The 22,253-nt window shown below is 38.8% G+C and overlaps 1 protein-coding gene across 1 annotated transcript; it reads right to left on the reverse strand.

Annotated features, from left to right (window-relative positions):
• Positions 1-7,553: 7,553 nt before the first annotated feature.
• Positions 7,554-18,073, reverse strand: LOC109183967 (probable disease resistance RPP8-like protein 2). The gene is made up of 6 exons (XM_019333995.1): positions 18,069-18,073; positions 12,872-13,390; positions 10,096-12,838; positions 9,895-9,954; positions 9,599-9,784; positions 7,554-7,697 (listed from the first exon to the last, which is right to left on the reverse strand). Exons 2-6 carry the CDS (start codon positions 13,378-13,380, stop codon positions 7,554-7,556), a joined length of 3,642 nt encoding a protein of 1,213 aa, XP_019189540.1. The 5' UTR covers positions 13,381-13,390; positions 18,069-18,073.
• Between the last annotated feature and the right edge of the window lie 4,180 nt (positions 18,074-22,253).

Genomic DNA, 22,253 nt, shown 5'->3' on the forward strand with positions numbered 1-22,253 from the left:
TTGTAACAACTTTAATTTATTGCAATTTTTGCAATTTCTTATCTATGAAGTTCAAGAATTTCTTAATATATAGTTCTCAGATTATGGATATATAGCTTTAAGATTATGGATATATGTATATAAAATTATGAACATTTTACGTAAGTGTAAACATAAAGTTCAACTATTTGTGAATTTATAGTTCTAAGATTATGGACATATAGCTTTAAAATTGTGGATAAATGGATATAAAATTATGAACATTTTTACAACTGTGAACATAAATTTCAAGAATTTCTGAATATATAGTTCTCAGATTATGGATATATAGCTTTAAGATTATGGATATAAGGATATAAAATTATGAACATTTTACGTAAGTGTAAACATAAAGTTCAACTATTTATGAATTTATATTTCTAAGATTACGGACATATAGCTTTAAGATTGTGGATATATTGATATAAAATTATGAACATTTTTACAACTGTGACATAAAAGTTCAAGAATTTGTGGACATATAGTTCTCAGATTATGGATATATAGCTTTAATATTATGGATATATAGCTTTAAACCTGCAAAGCAAAAAGTACTAAAATTTTGAATACACAGTGCAAAAACTTGTGAATTGATATCCTCAAAACAGCTAACAACTTGTATTAACCCACTCTCAATCTACAACTGCATTATCATCTAAATCATTACTAATAAACGGACAAAACTCTGAACTCCCAGAACTTGGATGTACAAGGTACCCATCCCCAGCAAATTTTGGATAGACTTTCCAAAACCAACGACTGAACAACACCCTTTGTACTTGAAGTCATTACCGGGTTATTTTGTGCCAGAAATCATCAAGGACAATAATATATATTTGCGTTTCATACACAACCAAGGACGTAGATTATAAATCACTAACATAACTGGCCACGAGCTATGCTTGCTACTTAGGTTCCCGTGAGGGTTTATACCATCAGTACAAAGTCCTAGTCTTAGATTTCTCAACTAATGGCCAAATTCAAGAAAAGCATTATCAAAGGTTTTCCATTGAGGATATTCAGCCGGGCGTCGAAGCTTGTCATCAGAAAAATTTTTATCCGCATGCCATGTTAAATTTTTCGCATCGCTTGGATGTGCAAACATACGCTTAAATCTTGGAAGAATTGGGAGATACCACATAACTTTAGCTGGTGGCCCTTTCAAACTTGTCTTACCAACAACATGCTCTCTTGTTTTGTACTGAGATGCCCCACAGATTGGACATGTATTCAATTCTTTGTAATCATTCCTAAACAATATGCAATCGTTAGGACAAGCATGTATCTTTTCATACTCCATACCCATGGGACACATAATCTTCTTGGCATCATATGTACTCTTCGGGAGTTCATTATCTTCTGGAAGCATATCCTTTATTAAATCAAGTAAAGCAATAAAGCTCTTGTCGCTCCATCCATTCCCAGCTTTTAAGTTGAATAATTTCAAAACAGCAGATAACCGAGTATATTTACTACACCCTGGCCATAAAGGTTGTTTTGAATCATTTAATAATTCATCCAACTCATTTGATCGACTGGCGAACTCTTCTCCGACATCACGAAACATTTCATCCAACCTATCTGCAAACTCATCATCTTCATTTGCTTTGTTGTCAACATATATGTTAGATGTACTAGTCCATCATCCTCCTTCACCGTGTCATATCCATTTTGTATAAGTTGGATTAATTCCATCACAAATTAGATGATCATATATGTCCTTTGCACCTAATTTTCTTAGATTACAGCACTTCTTACAAGGACATAAAAACATCTCATTATTATTTGGAAGATGATGTTTGCAAAGTCTAAAAATTCTATAACTCCGACTTCATATTCCGTACTCATCCGAGAAGCATTCATCCAACTTTTATCCATCACAAGTCAATCTAAAATAATATTAACTCTAATCAAACTTTTGTTAACATTGATTCAATAAATATCTAAAATAATTGTTGTAGTGAGAGTAGACCAGTTAGTAGTATTAGTTTTTCCGTACACTAAGTAATGAATACAAAGGCAAGTAAATGGACAAAATAAATTACTACATAGTGACTTAATAACATGGTGGAACATCATGTTATTTAATCATTAACAAAATATATATTTATTGATTTATATTCTGAGAAGATGGGAATCTGATAGTATGGCACAAGCAATTAGATGTATAGATTCATGGTTCTCTGGAACAGATGATGAGAGGAGTACTTTGATAGAATATTTGGACCCTACAATTGGTAAGCTTTTGTTCAAATGGTCTGTCTTTTTTAAAGAAAGTAATCTGTATCTATATACTATTTATTTTCTTGAGCCCAAGAATTGTTCAGCTCTTCTAGTGATTGAAAAGTTATTACACATAAAGACTCAGAAATTACATTGAGCAAAACTATATTCCTCTGTGTTTCGTATGTCCCAAACTCCATAAGTGTATGGGATTTCTTTCGTGTGTGCCTATAGAAGAGGAAAACTAATAACAAGAAAGTAGAAACAAGAAGAAAAAAAAATCCTATTTCCATCTTTAGCTTTATGCCATATGCAGATACACAAAAATAAGCATATGTGCATATTTGCTAGATTCTTTATTTTCATGATTCTAAAAATAACGATTCCTAGTAACCGTTCAATTCCTAACAATAATTCTAAAAATAATTCAAGATTTAACCATAAAAATAATATATTCCTAGTAATAAATAAACAATAATTCAAGGTTTAACCATTCAATTCCTAACAATAATAATTCCAAAAATAATTCAAAATATAACAATAATGCCAAAAATTTGAAATAAATTAATAATAATAATTCATAATATAATATCAATAAATCCAAAACTACAAATATATTGAAATAAATTAATACTAATTTCAAATATAATACCAATAAACCCTAAAATACAAATATATCAACATTATTTACTAAAATTTGAAATAAATTAATAATAATTCCAAATATAATACCAATAAACCCTAAAATACAAATATATCAACATTATTTACTAAAATTCACAATAAATTAATATAAAATTTGAATTAATTAATAATAATTAAAAAATAAAATAGAAAACTTACCAGCAACTCGGCTGAAGGCAGAAGGCGGTGCGGTGCTTCGTCGGCGGCTCATCTGTGTGTGGCGGAGCGGCGGCAGAGGCTGTGCGAGTTGCGGCGGCGGTGGCTATGGCTGGGCAGTGGTGTGGCGGTGGGCGATGGCGAAGAGAGACGCCGATGGCCTGTGGCGGAGAGACGACGAGGCTGCGGCGGCTGTGTCTATGGCTAGGCAGTTGATAAGGACGATTTTCACACATCCATCAAGTATCAAATCACAGTATAGAGTTTAGATATCGTTCCACTGGAGATGACTCTTGTAATGTTAGGAATTGATGCAAAGTGGAGCTAAGCATAAGCAAGGAGTATTCTTTTAGAAGCTAAACCTATCGATAAGGAGTTGGTTTGATATGATTAAGCTAATAACAAATAAGAGTAAAACAAAGGACCGGGACTTGGTTGATTCAAGCTAAGATGCCAAATATTCTACTAATGATTAGGGAATTACACAAGGCATAGGGTAAGTGAGATCCACAAAAGTGTCCAAATACCACTCTCTTAGCTATTTGGACTTGCAACCTAACCTTAAACTTGACTCTCGTGGCAATTCAATCCAAGGTTGCCCAAGCAAGAACACAAGGCATAAATTCTCCTTAATACCCGAAATACTCTCGTATTGGGTATTAAGTGTTGAATGTATGGCTAGTGTACAATCTCTACTCTCGTAGCAACAAACACACTCAAAATCAATCATATAATTGGGATCCAACAATCATACACAATTTCATAACAAACCCAATTCACACAACTAACCCTAGAACACCCAAATAATCCCCTTTATGCAATACAACTCAAATAGGCATCAATAGCAAGAAATCAAACCAAATCCTAGTCCCAAAACACTTAGCTACTCATAATATAACAATAGATACACAATATTGAAAGAGTAATTGAAAGCATAGATGAAAAGTAAAGAGAAGAGATAATAAGAAAACTTCTCTATTGAAGCTTTGAAATCAAAGATTTGCAATGTTCTTGAGCTTAGAAATGGAAAGGAACAAGTAATCTACACTAATCTAAGCTATTCTAGAGCTAACCTAACTAGAGAATGAAAGGGAAATGAAAGATGTATTTTTGGGGTGGAAATTCCCCTTTTAAATGGCAAAAAATGCGCCGGTATAAGATGCAGAGGGCTGCCCACGGGTCTGGCCATGGGTGTGGCTTCACCCGTGGCCAAAAATGCAGTTTACACTGCCCAGTTGCCACGGGTGTATACAGCCTGGTTGCCATTCTGTGCATTGTGTCCGTCTTTTAGGTAATTTTTCCCCCTCAAAACTTTTGAATTAGCCTTTGTGGTCTTCATCAAAGTTGTATCCCTTCAATTTAGCTTTCCAATGACATGAAAATCACTTGATTTGGACATTCCTAGGCAGAGATATTACCAAAATACCGAGCAGTGGACAATTTGTGCAAGAATTTCAACTTCTTGCTCTTTTGCTCCACTTTTGTCTTTGTTTGTCCAAATGATCAAGACCACTAAATACACCACAATTTGGCTGTCTAAAAGGTGTTTCCCCCATCTTCATAGCTTCTCATTGGCTCCCATTGGCTCTACATGCATCCAAAATGCCCCAAAAATCACTCAATTCATCTAAATCATCAAGAATTACACATGGACACACACACAAATGAATCAAATGATGACACTTTGGGCAAAATTATAACAAATAAAAAGGAAAATAAGCTTAAATGAAAGGTGAAAACATTAACATGTTGGCACTTATCAGCAGCGGAGTGGCGGTGGGCGATGGCGAAGAGAGTCGACGAGAAGGGAGACGACCGCTGTAGCTGTGGCTATGGGTGAGAACGGCTATGGGCGGAGAAGTGAGAATGACTGTGCTCACGTCTCATATCTGTTTTTATAAAATTTATATAGTTGTCTATTAACTAATAGCCGACGTTATATCTAAAAAATTAAAAAAAAAAAAATACCCTACGACGTCGGCTATATAGATAGCCGACGTCGTATTATATTTATTTCTTTTATTTTTTATTTTTATTTATAATGTCGCCTATTAGTTAATTAAAAAATAAAAAAGTCTTTAACGTCGGCTATGTATGTAGCTGACGTTAAAGGCCCGACGTTGTATGTGAATTCTGTAGTAGTGAGCGTTGCTATCTATTTCTGTCCACTTTGCATCGTCTGTGAAGTTGGCTGGTCTTTCTTCAATTGCTGCAACACAGTTATCTTTCCTGAGAACTGCTTTCATTCTCATTTTCCACAATGAGAAATTGTTCATATTGAACTTTTCAATCTCATACTTTGCCGCTATTGTAAGTGGTGTTCTTGATTCAAATCCTAAACAATATATCTAAATAGCATCGTATAATAGAACACTACCAGCCATATGAACAGTACACCAAGTAAATACTTCCGGAGAAGAGAGGTGAGTCACAAATGGACTGCTTAAATACCACGTCTTAACCAGAGCTTTTCCTAGACATGTACCATCACTTTGCCATAATGAGTTCTAACATAAACGATACAATAGAGATATATCTATGAACCAACCTAGGCTCTGATACCATTTGTTAGGATCGATACGGTTCACAACACCAAAATACAATACAACTTCGACTGGAAATAATGAGAATATTTCTAGTGTAAAATTTAAAATAAATCACACACACAATAAAGGTAATTTGAAGAAGGATTTTTTGTTTGGCAAAAGGATATTACAATAGGAATTACAACTATAACTCTCTATTTACTCTCTGTATTTTTGCATCATGCTATTGGGATGATTCCTGATGGAATGGGAGATGATTTTTGTTGGTCCAAAAAGAGGTAAGGTAAAAGTCTAGAGGGGGGGGGGGTGAATAGACTTTTACACCGTTTCGCTAATACAACAATTGCTAAGGCAACAGAGAAACCAAGACACTCTTAACTAGATTGTTAGAGTCTTGTGCACAACGGAATAATAAAGGTAGTGTGTGTGTCGATTGTGTCAAGTATATCACGTGATAAGAGAGTAAAGAGCAGTAAGTAAATAAAGTAGTAAATGACACAAGGCAATTATAGTGGTTCGGAGGTGATGTAATCCTCCTACTCCACTTGTTCTTATCGTCTAAGAGCAATTTACTATATCCACCACTTCTTGGTTCCTAGATACAATGAATTTCCGTGATCTAGTGCTTTGATCACTAAGCTCACACTAATCACGCCTAGTGCCTCCAACACAGTTGTTTCGGATTTCACAGCTTTGTGCTACTTTCCCGTCTTCCACTCTCCGGTCGACGTATCCCGTGATCTAGTGCTTTGATCACAAAGCCCGCACTAATCACGCGGTGCTTTGATCACAAAGCCCGCACTAATCACGCGGTCGACGTATCCCGTGTGCTTTGATCACAAAGCCCGCACTAATCACGCGGTCGACGTATCCCGTGATCTAGTGCTTTGATCACAAAGCCCGCACTAATCACGCACAGTGCCTCCAACACTGCTGCTTCGGATCTCACAGCTCCGTGTGACAATCCAGGATTTCACAACTCCGTGCTACTTTCCTCCCTTCCTACACTCCCGTATGAATAGAGCTTCTTGAATGGATTCAATAATCTTCATCCTTATGTAGATCATGCCTTCCAGCTGAAGAGCCAGATCATGTATTCTGGGACTTGCCCGCACTAATCACGCGGTCGACGTATCCCGTGATCTAGTGATTTGATCACAACTCCCGTATGAATATCACTTGCTTCCAACTTTGTGACAATCCAGGATTTCACAACTCCGTGCTACTTTCCTCCCTTCTCTTCATCCTTATGTAGATCATGCCTTCCCCGCACTAATCACGCACAGTGCCTCCAACACTGCTGCTTCGGATCTCACAGCTCCGTGCTACTTTCCTCCCTTCCTACACTCCCGTATCTTGCTTCCAACTTTGAGACCAGATCATGTATTCTGGGACTTACTTCATCTCCAATTGACTTTCAACTGGTTCTCATACTTCAGCTCTTACGCTCCAACTTCATCTCTAATTGATTTTAAGTTTTGAACTAGGGACCTTGAAGTTAAATCATCAAGCTTTCATCCATCTCGTCTATACAAATTATTGGTCATTATAGCATTCTCCTTTTTGTACTTCTTTCTTTCCATAGATGCATGATCTCCAAGATAACTTCATATTTCTTTGTATGAGATTTTCGTATATCATCTTCTTTGAGTTGGACGTGTGGGCTTATTTAGTATACATATCATATGCATACATTTTGCTCTTCTTCTTCTTCTTCTTCTTCGTATTTCTTGTATTTTTCCCTTTATCTATTTTAATTTTCCTTTCATGGTATGACATGCCTAGACTTAATAAATAAAATTGGGGATTCTAAAATATAATTTGGCATATCAAAATCTATTACAATATATTCCTAACAATTTTACAATGAAGAAGAGTTGCCTATTTATAGCAAATCTACTCCTGCAAATTTCTTCAAGCTCAAACCTAAGTTCTTAGCCCAAGTATTTGCTCCTGCTCAAGCTTAAGCATTTCCCCTTGCTCATTCTTAAGCAAAAGCAATTCTCCTTGCTCAATCTTAAGCAATCCTCCAAACCTCATCCCAAAGGTTCTGCCCATTTCCACATTTGACTTTAATATTTGCATTTAAAAGAACAAAGCTCATATCAGAGCTTATTGAGAGATGGAAGCCTTATCTTCATATGCAATTGAAGTTAGCTTAATTTCATTTTGTACGTACTACGATATGAACATAAGAACTAGAGACAAGTGAAAATAACTTCGCATAATCAGATACGATATGGGATAATTATGAGACCAAACAATATCAAAATAATGTGTATCATAAAATTAAAGGAAGCTGTTAGAGAAACAACATACAATATTATTATTGCATCCTTAACCTGCATGCATGCTAGTCCAAATGGTTTGTATGTTTTTCTTTCTATGGTCCCTTTTATATCAAAAAAAAAAAAAAAAATTAAAGTAGTAGAAGAAGAAAATGTATCCTTCAATTCCGTGTTGATTAGCAGGCCGGACAGATTATACTTTGACAGGCGCGCCCTCAGCTCCTAGCTCCTGCAAATATAAATAATAATAATCCAGATCAGATGCAATCTCTTTTCAGATGTGTAACCCTCTTGTTGTTGCTTCTGCCAAGAAGAGCAATAAAATCATGGATGTTACAATTTTGAGGTTAGAAGTTTGAGGTTTAGTGTGTGAGAGGGTATATATATATATATCCTCAATTAGGATTAGATCCCAATTTCATGACAATTTAATCCAATTGGTGCATTTTATCAAACATATAGTGCTGACATCTTTTTTTAATTAACCTCCTTTATTCAAAGCAAGAATATTGGAAATGTGAGTAGTGTGGCTATAATGTTATCCTATTCTCATATCAACAACACACATCCATGATCCTCTTGTATAATTGGCTCCTAATTATACAAAAGTCCATACAAAACAGTTACTCACAACAAGAACCATACCCTAACTAATGCATCATATAGGGCTGTTGATATTTTTGTGTAGATTTAATTTGACAAGGATGGGACATATATAATTGTGTAAATTCAAAACCTTGGATAATTTTGTGTAAAGTACTAATGTCATTACTTTCTTTTCAAAATCCTATTTGAAAATTAAGGTAGTTTGCACTACCTTTTTTAACTTCTTCTTTTTTTTTTTTTTTTTTTTTTTTTTTTCTTTTTTTTGATGTAGTGTAAATGTTAAAAGAAGATAAAGATATTTCCTTCTTTTCACTTTCAATTTTTAAAATTTGATAAAATGGCAATGGTATTGCCTTTTTTTCACTTTTAATTTTTTAAAAGTGAGAAAAATGCAATAATAGGCAATTTTTATTACTTCGTTTTTAAATTTTTTTTATTAAATATATTAGTTAATGACATAAACAAAGATTGCATGTTTTGATTTAATAACTTTTAAGCAGTCAACCGTTAAAATAATAAGTATATGGGAAAAATATACTCACCTGCATGCCACCCTTAAGTATGCACCACCTTCTTTTCAAATAGGATTTTGAAAATAGGTAACATTTTACACAAAATTATCTAAAATTTTGAATCTACACAATTTTGTCAAATCTATGTAAGTTTGGTTGGCCCTGTTTGGCAAAAAATTAGCCTATAGGCCAATTTTAACTTATTTGACCACTATTAATTGTTTGATTTAGTTAAAATATCAATATAAATGTTTGGTTAATTAACTTTTTGCAACTTCAAAAGGCTAAAATTCTAAAAGTTACTCCAATCAACTTTTTCAATTAGCTTTTTGAGAAAAGAAATTATACCAAACAGCTATCAGCTAATTTACCAAACACTTTTCTACAATCAGCTAATGTTATCAACTATTTATACCCTCTAATTAACACAATCAGCTAACAGCTAATAGCTATTTTACCAAACAGGGCCATATGTCTCTCATATTAGTCTCATATCATCCCAATTAATTTGCAATTTAATTCATTCAAGCATTCATGAATGAGGCAGACTCCTATAGCTTCTAACCTCATTTCCTTGATTGGCCCGCAGAGGCGAGGCGAGCCACTTTAGGGGCTTGCGCATCTTTAACAGATTTCTCAATCTCCTTTTTTTAAATTTGTGGATGTAAGACTTCAATTTCCCAACTCCAATTTCTTCCTCTACCATCTTCCCCCCTCCCCCTGCTGATGATTCACCCTCCTCCATTTTTATCTATGAAAACAAATGAGGTTAAGAAAAAATAAATTAATAATAACAGATTTTGCATAAAGAAAAAAGAAAATAGAAAATTAAGAAAGAATGAATGAGCCATAACTTCTAACCTTAGAATTTGCCTTTTCAACATCTTCTATATATTCAGGCCCCTGCCCTTGGATTTTGATCTATGATCAAGTAATGCAAAATACAGAAAGTAATAAATAAATTATATATTAAATAGTATGTAACACAATTTGCAAACAAGTTCCTTCACCATCTAATTTATATATTAAAGAAGAATGAACAAGTTAGAGCTTCCTTCTAACCTCAAAATTTTCTTTTCCAAAATTCTTCTTTAGCTTCTCTTGAATAATCCTAGCAGAAGCAACAATGGAAGGGCGGTGGCTAAACCTATCCATTTCAATTGACTTGAAGCAGAATATTTCTCCAAAACTGCTAGGGATCTCTTCCAAACACTCACAACATCTTAGGACTAGGTGCTCAAGACATGGAAAAGAATCTGTGTAAGCCTCCAACCTTTCGAGCTTTTCATCTTTAACAAGCAAGAATCTTAATCCATAGAACCCTCCTTCAACTACTTCCCATACTTTTCCATTGAACACATTTTCCAGCTTTAGTACCTCAAGCCATTTCAATGTCCCAATTACTCTTAAATCCCACCAAGAAAGATTAGTACCACTCAACTTCAACTTCTTCAGTTGTAAAGGAAAAATACACCTCTTAGGAAATGTCACAATGCACCCAACTGGAACTGTAATTGTTAGACTCTCAAGCCGTTTTAAATACTCCAAGGCCAAGTTATCCAAAATGAAGCGATTGCTGGAAGATCCACTAATCTGGCTGGCCTCTAAGTCTACTCTATACAGAATTTTCAGTATTTTTATGTTTGGGAAATTGAAATACACTTTATTTCTGCAATGAGTTGGAGTCACCCAAGATAATGTTCGCAAATTCTCTTTTACCACGACGGGAGGATCGACAACATAGCAAGTGCCAAGTTCAAGATGCCTTAACTGTGGTGGCTCCCAAATTGATGATGGCAAATGGAGAATAGGTGATCCATGTCTGTTACTACAGGAAACAATAAGTGTCTGCAAATTCGCATTACTTGACACAACATCACTCAAACCCTCAAACCATTGTGTTACAGATAAATATCTTAAAAATATCAAATCCCCTAATTGCATTGGCAGTTTTTGGAGGAATGGAGGTGGAACGAATGCCAAAACTCTTAATAGCTTGAGGGGTACATAAATTTCAGGATTCCCTTGAAAGAAGAAAATGGAGCGAGGGTTGTTTAAACTAAACAACACATAATAGTCAAAACTATGTTTGCATAAACTAAACCAGCGACACGAATTTGCAAATGCATTTAATGACCACCTTGGGAGTCGCTGAGTATTTACTGCACATAAAATTCCCTCTTTCTGAGCCTCTCTGAAACAGATGTTATGCATGACACTATGCACCCTACAAGTCTTAATTTTGCCATCAAAAGTCCGATTGCTTGTTAACACAAGGCTTCTACGAATGAGGACCTGTAAGTAACAATAAGCAATGCTTTCTAACTCCATATTACTCATCGATGGCTTCACAAATCCTTCAGCAATCCATAACCTAAGAAGTGTTTTAACTTGAATTTCACTGCGCTTTGGAAAGACTCCAAGATATAAAAAACAAAGTTTCAAATTTTCGGTCAAATGATTATACATGAGAATGAGTGTATTGTAATCTAGAATTCCCAACAATTCTATTTCCTTCTCAATCCTTTTCAATTCATGTTGTATGTTGTTGTTGCATTTGGATAAGCGCTCCGCAACTACAACAATTGCCAGTGGCAATCCTTCACATATCCCCACAACATGGGACAAGTGACTCCTAAATTTTCCAAATCCCGGTGCCCTATACTTCTCTAGAGGAAAGATAGTACAAAATAGATCCCAACTTTCATTTGGATTTAGTAAACTCATAGCATGATGTGTACCTTTGATTGTGCAAGCATAATCAGCCACCGGATAGAATCTAGTGGTCAGCAATATGCAACATCCATTCACTGCAGAATTGCAAAATAAGTGTTGTAATCGATCCCAATGCTGAGTGCTCCATATGTCATCCAAAACTATTAGATACCGCTTTTCCTTCAAGCATTCACAAACCTCACGCCAAAGATAGACTTCCGTTTCAATTTCATGATTTGGTGAAATTGACTGGAGAAGGTCGCGTACCACATTGATCTCATCGTAATTTTGAGTCACTGTAACCCATCCTCGTACCTGGAAATGCAATGCAACCGATTGATCTTTCAAGATTTCTCTTGCTAAAGTAGTCTTTCCTATGCCTAGCATCCCAACAATTGGGATTACTTTGACACCCTGAAAGTGACTAAAGAGTTTGTTCTTGATCATACTAACTTCATTTTGATGACCGGTCATTCTGCCCTCCTCAAGTTTTGGATAGCACCGAGAGAATTCAAATTCAGACTGAGCATGATTGGCTTCGTTCCTTGTTGTGTTGTGGATAGTGCTCAACAGCTGTGCTGCGTTTTCTGTAGCTTGATGCGAGGTTTGAAAGAGTGCTTCTGAAGCTTCTTTTTCATCGTCTGGGTGCTCTTTGTTGGCCACACAAAAGTTTGTAAATTGTCTTTCGAGGTCTTCTTTAGCTTTGAGTACAAAGTCTGTGATTTCAGCTGCACCAAAATTGGATTTCTGCAGAAACTTCTGCAAATCAAAGAGTGTTTTTTTGAGAGATCTTAGTGTTGTATTTACGTCGAAAAACACCCTTCTCAGTTGCAAAGGAAAATGATAATGATTTATTCTTGTCATGAGATTAGTTAAATCATCACAACATTCATAAGTCTTCAGTCTTTCCTCCAGCTCTACTCTCTTTTCTTCTGCTTGTTTCAAGGTTTGACACAGTTCCGGGGATACTTCTTCTTCACCCACTGTGTCTTTGGCCAGAACAAAATTGCTCAAGTGTATCTTCATCTCATCTTCAACTAAATCTCCTATTTGTGTTTCCAAATCTTTGATTGCAGCAGGAGCACGAATATGAGGAAATAATTGTCGCAAAGAAGAAAGACTTTGAATGAGAGATTTGAATTGGGTTTGAATTTGATCATAAACCACCCTTGTCGCTTTGGATTGTATAGACTTCATATGATGATCTACTATTCTCTTGAGATAAGTTAAATCATCATTCAGTCTCTTATACTCTTTTCCGCAGTTGATAATCTCCACCACATCTGCAGTCTTTTCTTGTGCTTGTTGCAAGATTTGACACAGTTGCTGGGAAGCTGCTTCTTCATGCACTGCGTCGTCTTTGGCTTTGGCCACAACAAAGGTGCTTAGCTGTATTTCGATGTCATCTTCAACTTTGAGTGCAAAGTCTCTTATTAGGATTCCAAAATATTTGATTGCAGCACCACCGGCTCTGGATTTCTTTTCCAGAAAGGGCTGCAAAGAAGAAAGGTTTTCATACAAAGATTTGATGATGGGTGGTGTTTGATCATCACGAAAAGAAACTCTTGGGATGGGTTGCAGAAAGTGAAGCTCAATTGTTGTCTTTAGAGAAGTCAAAGCAACATAAGCCATCTCGATCTCACTAGATCTTTTTCTGTGATTGTTTGAATGGGAAATTAAAATGCAATTACAAGAGTGAGTTATGCGAACAGAGAAGCAATTTGAGGGCGGATTGTGTTAATAGCAAAAGACAAAGGCCTTAACTTCTGTGTGAAAATTTCAACAAAGCCAGCTTGCTGCCGGCAAGGTGAATTTGGAGTTTCATTTCTCGAGAACACCGATCACCAATTGCAATTTATATCCTACTCCAGGTCCATATTACACTGTAGACTTTGGATCAAAACGATGTGATTTCGATTTTTTTTTTTTTTTTTTTTTTTTGGAGGATATGTGATTTTTTGATATTTAAACTTTAAATAATTCTGTAATAATTTCTCATTATTCTTGTTGCAACACAAATTAAATTTTAAATTATAATTTAGGCAGAAGGGTTAAATATAACATTGATTGTTCATCTAACACCATGAACTAAAATATGGTCCATCTATACCATTATACTCTCAATTATTTTTCATCTAGCATTTTAGCAAGTTTCTAACAAATAACCCATCTAATTTGCTTACATGAAAAAATAAAATAAAAACAAAATGCTGAGATGTTATTTTTTCATATAACTTGTTGTTTTTGTCACTTTTTTTTTTTGGCAGAAAAATTCAAAATTTTTAACGTATTTTCATATTATGTTGATTTTTTATATGGCTTGAAAGATTCCAACTCCCCCTCTGTTGTGAGTGTTGAGTGTGAAAACACGTAGAGGTATTCTAAGCGGGATGCACACATGCTGTTGTTACCATAATTTGCCCTGCAAAATGTGTCATGGAGGGGCACCCCATCGCCTTCAGAAACATGGTCGCTTCCCTCGGGGACATATGGCAGTCTCCTTTCTTCGTTGTCTATCTCTTTCTCTTTCCAATGCTACAGATTATACCTCATAACGCGAAGTTCCTTAGCTTTTACTTCAGTCAGATTGTAGTTGCATCCAGTAAACGCAAGCATGTTCTTTTCGTATCTACACTCAAAGGAAGTCGGTTAATTAAGTTACACCTCAAACATTAAATCAAAAACCGTGTTAGTTATTATACCTCAAATGAAGAGCAATATGCAGATCATCGTTGTCCCTTAGTCTATTAACCAGCTTTTTTCCAAGCTCCTCAATCTCAGGTGTGTACCGAAGAGCCTCATAGTCGCACTATCCAAAACCAAAATAAAAACCAATGCCAATGCCAATGCCAATACCAATAAATGGGTTCAAAAACCACAAATGCGGTAACATGCTCATTTCACAACTGACGGGAAAAATAGATTCACTATTTTTCTGAAAAATTCGTAGAAGAAATCAACACAATCTGGAAATGCATAAAAAAATGAATTTTTTCTACCGAAAAAAGTGACAAACATCAAGTTAGATGAAAAAATAACATGTCAGCATTTTGTTTTTATTTTATTTTTCCATATAAGCAAATTAGATGGGTTACTTGTTAGAAACTTGCTAAAAATGCTAGATGAAAAATAATTGAGACTATAATGGCTTAGATAGACCATATTTTAATTCATTGTGTTAAATGAACAATCAATGTTACTACATGGGTCTATTTGACCCATCTGCCTATAATTTATTCTAGGTACAGAATTAACATCTTAAGTTACAGAATTTCATAACACAAAACACAAGACATATGCACACGTTATATATTTACTTATTCTCAAATCTGATTAATGTAAATGAATTAATACCCAAGATAGTCCTCCGACTATTAGCTAATACTCGATTTTGTTCCAAAGTATTAAAAGTATTCAATTTAGTCCTCTTATTTTTAAAATCACACCTAATATAGTCATCCGTTACAATTGCCATCAAACCACCGTTATTTTGAGAGCATAAACGTCATTTTAGCAAACCAAACCCGTTTCTTCCTCTGGTTTGTGTCGCGACTCCATAAATTGAAAAAATCCCTAATAGGAATGGAAGGCAGAGCAACAGAGTTAACAACAACATCATCCTCGTCCTCTGATCTTTCACCAAATCTAGCTCTGCCGTGTCCGTCGACGACGAAACTGAGGAAATACACTTAGTCGAGCCAAAATTAGGGCTCCGTCCAGTGCGAGGCAGCCCGTAGCCACCGGCTGGCATGGTTGAGAACTGATAGTCGCGGCGGATGACGGGGATAAAAGGGATAGTAATAGGCTTAGAGTGTGGCGGCAAAATGGGATGGTGGAGTGGAAGAGCGTGGGAAGTGAGGGGGTGCGGTTTGACAGAGAGAGTGAATAGAGTACGGAGCACTCCGGCGTCGACGTCGAGGAGAGCGCGGTGGGCGCCGTGTCCCCATGCCGTCCTCATAGTCACCTTCATCCTCATCGTTGCCGCATTGACTTGGCGCCTCCACACAAAGGGGTTTATTTTGTTTAGGGATGGCAATTTCAATCTGCCCCGTGGATATCCACCCGAATCCACCCCGTATGGATCGGGTTTTTTTGGGAGATGGTGGATGGTGGGTCGGGGTGGGTCTTAAAAAAGTAAATCCGCGGTGAGTTGGGTTGGATTCAGATTCTATGTACAAAACCCACCTAGAACCCCACCCAACCCCCCATGTGTGTGTATATATATATATATAATAGTTAAATAAGTACTAGTATGTAGTTATTTATAAAAGTTTATATAACTTCGTGTATCTTTTTATTACTTTTTTATATCTAAAGTACTAACTTTATTTTAAAAATTTGGTTAATATATTTAAATATTTCTATTATTTTATATTTTAGTATCACTAATGAATTTTATTATTTTATTTTGTGTAAGTAATTTAAATATTATTTTTTGAAAAAAATAATAAGATGATATGTGGTGAGTACCCGTAGTGGACACCCCGCTCCTGGTGGGGTTGGGGGTGGGTTTTGAAAAAGTCCACCCAATGCGGGTTGGAGGTAAAGGTGGGTGGAAGAAATATAAGGTGGGTCGGGTGATGAATATATCCCTCCCCGACCCATACCCGACCCATTACCATCCCTAATTTTGTTTAGTACACTTCAGTTTTACTAAATGAGATGAGATTATTGGGCTAGGGTGCGTGGGTGCAATTTCTGTGTCATGGCTTAATGATACTTCGAATCTTCTACAATTTCTTGAGTTCCAATTGAAGCTTCGAATCTTCTGCAATTTCTCAATTCAATGGCTTTCTGGATCTCCCTTTCTTCAAATGGAAGACATGTGCTTTAATCTCTAAAATGACATTTATGCCCTTCAACATAACGGGTGATTAATGGCAATTGTAACGGAAGACCCTATTGGGTAGCATTTTAAAAGTGAGTGGACTAAATTGAGTACGTTTAATACTTTGGGACAAAATCGAGTATTAGCTAATAGTTAGAGGACCATTTTGGGTATTAACTCTAATGTAAATAATATATGTCTTATAGGCACATAAATTCATTATACAAGACATAAATTCATAAAGTTCGACACAATACGTTGATACGCATCAAAGGAAAGAAATTGGTGGTTTAATTAATGGAGGGTCTAAAAGAAATGAATCATATGTAATTAGAGGATAATTGACTAAATATTAGTATAAGAAATTATGTATATTAGAATATATAATTACCGGGGATAACAAGTTGCCTCAATGATTAACGGGGTTAACTTCAGTTGTGTTAGGCGATCTGCGAATCGTGCAGCTCATGCTATAGCACGGGATGCCGTTTCTGTGTCAGGTCCTGGGGAGTAGTTGAATTCACCACCCCATTATCTTGTTTCTATTCTTGCCAATGATCGAATGAATTAAGTTTTCTTTTTCAAAAAAAAGAATATATAATTACCGTGTATAGTTAATTAGAATAATTTTAGTAACTTAATTATATTATTATAGGCGTTAGTAATTTAGTATAAATAGGTCCATTGTATATGAATACAGGGAACCACTCAAAGAAATATATTCTTATTTTATTATTCTAGTCTATTTATCTTAGAGTCCTCACATGCTCGAAGTGTGAAATTGGAGTTTGCCGTGACTCGAATACGATTAGGAGCCAGAAGCCTGCTTGAAAGGTTTCCTATCCATTGAGATCCTATTTAGGGTAGTAACAATTGGTGCTTTCATTGAAAGGATTTGTAGATGCATCACGTAACAATTGGTGTTTTCGTTGATTCCATTGGTGAGAGTATCCCCTATCTTTCAATATTTTTTTTATTTTTTATTTTTTGTTTCATCTAGTGGTGGAGCCACAGTGGGGGCAGCTGCCCCCACTCCCTCACCCCATATATATATATATATATATATATATATATATATATATATAACAAGTTTAAATCAATGGTTGGTTTGGTTGAGATGGTAAAGTCATTGTTTGTATGTAATGTGAAATGCTAAGTGGGTTGAATCTCAAAGCATTTAATTTTCTTTTAGAATTTTTTAATATTAGTGAGAACTCTATTTTGATTTTTTATTTGTAACATTGTGGCTTCTTTTTTTGTCATTGTTTAATATTAATAGTGAGATGAATGAAATTTTGTTTTTGGCATTTTTTAATAGAGTTAATACCCAAAATGGTCCTCAGCTATAGTGCTTTTTCTCAATTTCGTTCTAAACGACTTTGGTGACCTAATATAGCCCCATACTTTTGTGCTTTGCTCAATTTAGTCATCGTTTGTTATTCTGTCAAATTGGTGTTAAATAAAGGGACAATTCAGTAATCTCAATATTGACCTCTCTTTAATTTCAACCTAGCTATGAAGTGCGAAATCCCTCATTCTTGTATGAATTACTCCTACAATTACTTCCACCAGTAGACCTGCGAATCAAATTTTATATTCGCACGTTTAGGAGTAATTCGTAAAAAAAGAGAGATTTCGCACTTTGCAGGTCTAGGAGTAAAGAAATGCCAATATTGAAATTACTAAATTGTCTATCAATTTAACACCAAACGGACAAAATAACAAACGAAGGACTAAATTAAGCAAAAACACAAAAGTCTGGGACTAAATTTAGTAACAACACAAAACTTTGAGACTACATTAGGTCACCAAAGTCGTTTAGGAGGAAATTGAAAAAAATTAGTATAGTCTAGGACCATTTTGTTTATTAACTCTACAAAGAAACAAGTTCAAGATTTAATCTTATGGGATACAAGGAGATGAATGAAATTATTAAGTTACTCTGTTTAAGAATTTTCTGTAAAATTGTAAAAAACTTTGAAATATATTTGTATACTGCAAGTTTGATTGAATGTATTACTTTCAGATGTCTCTCCAAAGTATTATATGAAATATATTGACTGTTACGAGATGTTACATCTGGAAGTTACATCAATTTAAAACTCCAACGTTCACAAGATATATCTTAATAATATATCTGTGATGAAAAAAATATATAATTACTTAAACCATGTATGTTAATTTTGTAATCAATAACGTACCTGCATAGGTTATGTAGGGCATGCGAAATTATTAAGTAAAATATATATATATTATATATTGACAACTTCAATGCATGTCACCCATGCAAAGAAGTAAATTATATATATATATATATATATATATGATGGAGATATTAGGAATCGATCCGAACAAACCCGAGAGCACGGAGCAATGGGTTTCGGGGCGATGCCACGTACCAGCCCTGACGCAAAGCCTCGACACGCGGCCTCTACGTGAGGCCGGCTCGGGGTCGAACCGGCCTCTACACGGGGTCGGACCGGCCTCTACAAGGGGTCGGACCGGCCCCAGTAGAGCGGCACGGTCGCGAGACCGGGCGCGGTCAACTTGAGATCCAACCACCCCCCGTTTTAGGGGGAGGCGGTTGGGGGGTTTAACTTGTATAAAGTCCCTCCATTTGGTCCTAACACGACACGATCTATCCTACTTACATACTTTGTAATAGCGAACCATTGTAATAGCCTATTTACGGCACTTGATATAATCTACGGTCCTCACGACCTACGGTCCCTGCGGCCTTACGACATCGTTTTGTCCCGTTTATATATTTCCCATATTACGTTCTTATCCGGGTTTAATAATTCGGGCCACATCGGGTTAATTAAATCCATCATTGGTGCTCTTGTTGAGAGCTGCTGTACCAGCTCAAGTGTGTTCTTTATCCTTCGATCCACCGCGATCAGCTACCATGGCAAGGTCGAGATCCAACTCTCGCCACACCAACGGTTCCCGCGACACCCAGCTCGCCGCAACCGGGAACGGCCCCAACAGGGCCCCCAGCCTCCAACCGGCCGCCTCCACTAGGTCGGGGGGAGATCTGAGGGGTCAGCTCACCAACCACCGTAGCGGTGGTGCACCGCCCCCGCTCCGAATCTCGCTCTTTTTTGAGAGAGAGTGGCGGTCTTCGAACAAGCCTCGATGACGCTCGCACGAGTTGCGGCGGGCCTTCGGGTAGGTGCGCAAGCCGTCCCGGACGTCATCCAAATGGTGTCGGCCCCGCCTCCACCTCCCTCCAGGAGGCGCAGTAGTGGTGCACCGCCCCCGCCGCCCCCGTTCCGAACCTTGCTCTCTTTCAGGAGGGGGTGGTGGTCTTTCAACAGGCTTCCACGATGCTAGCCTGGGTCGCGGAAGGCCTTTGGGCAGGTGCGCGAGCTGACCCGGACGTCATCCAAAGGGTGTCAGCCCCGCCTCCACCTCCCTCTGGGGGCGCAGCAGTGGTGCACCGCCCCCGTTCCGAACCTTGCTCTCTTTCAGGAGGGGGTGGTGGTCTTTCAACAGGCTTCTACGACGCTAGCGTAGGTCGCGAAAGGCCTTCAGGCAGGTGCGCAAGCCGACCGGGATGTCATCCAAAGGGTGTCGGCCCCGCCTCCACCTCCCTCCAGTGGGCACAGCAGTGGTGCACCGCCCCCATTCCTAACCTTGCTCTCTTTCAGGAGGGGGTGGTGGTCTTTCAACAGGTTTCCACGACACTAGACCGGGTCGCGAAAGGCTTCCGGCCAGGTGCGCAAGCCGACCCGGACGTCATCCAAAGGGTGTCGGCCCCGCCTCCACCTCCCTCCAAGGGGCGCATCAGTAGTGCACTGGCCCCGCCGCCCCCGTTCCAAACCTCTTTCGCACCCAACACGCCCTAACTATGAACGGCCCCAACGGGGTCCCTAGCCTCCAACCGACCGTTTCCAACAAGTCGGGAAGGGACTTGAAAGATCACCTCATTAACCATGGCAGCGGTGGTGTGCCGGTCCGCCCCTCCTCCGACTCTCGCCCCGCTACAGGTGGGGGCGGTTGCCCTTTAACAATCCTCTACGACTTTGGCTAACCTCGCAGAGGGTCCCTAAGGATGTACACAAGACGGTCCGCCCCTCCTCCGAATCTCGCACCGCTACCAGAGGGGGCGATTATCCTTTAACAATCCTCTGCGACTTTGGCTAACCTCGCAGAGGGTCCCCAATGAGGTACGCAATACGGTCCGCCCCTCATCCGAATCTTTCCCCGTTACCGGAGGGGGCAGTTGCCCTTTAATAATCCTCTGCTACTTTGGCTCACCTCGCAGAGGATCCCCAAGGAGGTACGCAAGACAGTCCACCCCTCCTCCGAATGTCGCCCCGCTATAGGAGGGGGCGGTTTCCCTTTAACAATCCTCTGCGACTTTGGCTCACCTCGCAGAGGGTCCCCAATGAGGTGTGCACGACGGCCCGGAGGCTACACAAAGGACGCCGACCCCGCCTCCGCCTCCACCTCCCTTAAGGGGGCGCATCGGTCCAAGCACTCGGGCACTCTACACTCAAATCGAAGAGGATGTCAACTCGCCCTGGTCATCGGACACGCGGTGAGGGGGTGACATCCGCCAAGATCGCCATCAAGAGGGCGATAGAGGGAGGTCGACCCACGCTAGGCCCGCCTTGGAGAGGCTTGGCAAGCGCGTGTGGCCCGAGATAGGTTGGGTCTAAGGCCAACCACCAACGCACCACCAGCAGAGGAATCATGTCCCCGAAGGTCTCCTAGCCGGGGCTTTTAAGCCCCGCCGTGGTAGGAATTGTTTTCACGTAGGTCGCGGAGCCACGGGCCCCGAGCTCCGTCACGACGCGAGTAGGCCTCTCGAGATGAGAGGTCGAGAGAAACGAATAGTCGAGCTCCAAGCACCAATCGTGACGAGGTCGGGCAGCTCCATAAGCGAATGAACGAGTTCCTGGAGGGGATGGTCGCGCTCCAACAAGCTACCACCTTGTCGACCTGCCCCGGTGAGGGGCTCCAAGGAGGTGTCCAAACCCTCCTGCTCGGCCCGATGTCTCTCGAGGGGTGCCTACATTTACCCCACCCCCTCCCAATGGAGCGTGATAGGTTGAGCACCCGGCTTCCCCGAACCCCAAGAGCTCAAATATGGACATATGTTTTTATCAATCAATAGTCACGGTCGTGCGTGTCGGCCCCGACTTTGGTATTCCCTAATGGTAGTATAGGGGGGACGCCCCCGCTCACTACTTAACGGAAGAACCTATTATGGGATGTTTGCCCCTTGACACGACCGATGCCAAGCAGGTGAGGAGAACCAACCCGCTCCTCGGTGATACACTCTACAGGAGGTCCTATAACGACACCCTACTGCAATGCCTATACCCCATCGAGGCAAAATCTATCGTCAAGGCTCGATGATCCCTTTTTCAAGGTGGGGGTGGACATAGTGGAAGCCCTACCTATAGGGTCAGCAGGCGTGGCCTGGGTGGAGGAGTTAGACTCCATTCTATAGGTGTACCGCACCACCCTCCTACGAGCCACGAGCGAGACCCCCTTCTCATTATCCTATGGTTTCAGGTACCGCATAACCCCTCCTACTAGTACCCTAAGGGGGCATGAGGTCCGACCTCGCGTACCAACCCCGACGGAAGAGCTTAACGACCCGGCGTCGAACGACCTAGGTCAAAGGGCTAGTACCCTAAGGGGGCACGAGGGCCGACCTCGC

This window comes from Ipomoea nil, unplaced genomic scaffold (assembly GCF_001879475.1).
Source record: "Ipomoea nil cultivar Tokyo-kokei standard unplaced genomic scaffold, Asagao_1.1 scaffold1237, whole genome shotgun sequence".
NCBI classification, from domain to species: Eukaryota; Viridiplantae; Streptophyta; class Magnoliopsida; order Solanales; family Convolvulaceae; genus Ipomoea; species Ipomoea nil.

Coding starts and splice junctions, on each gene's coding strand:
- LOC109183967 (XM_019333995.1), bottom strand. CDS start 13,380: ATGGCTTATGTTGCTTTGACTTCTCTAAAGACAACAATTGAGCTTCAC. Junction 12,839..12,871: donor CAATTCAAATCTCTCATTCA/AAGTCTTTCTTC, acceptor ATTATTTCCTCA/TATTCGTGCTCCTGCTGCAA. Junction 9,785..9,894: donor TTGAAAAGGCAAATTCTAAG/GTTAGAAGTTAT, acceptor TTGTTTTCATAG/ATAAAAATGGAGGAGGGTGA.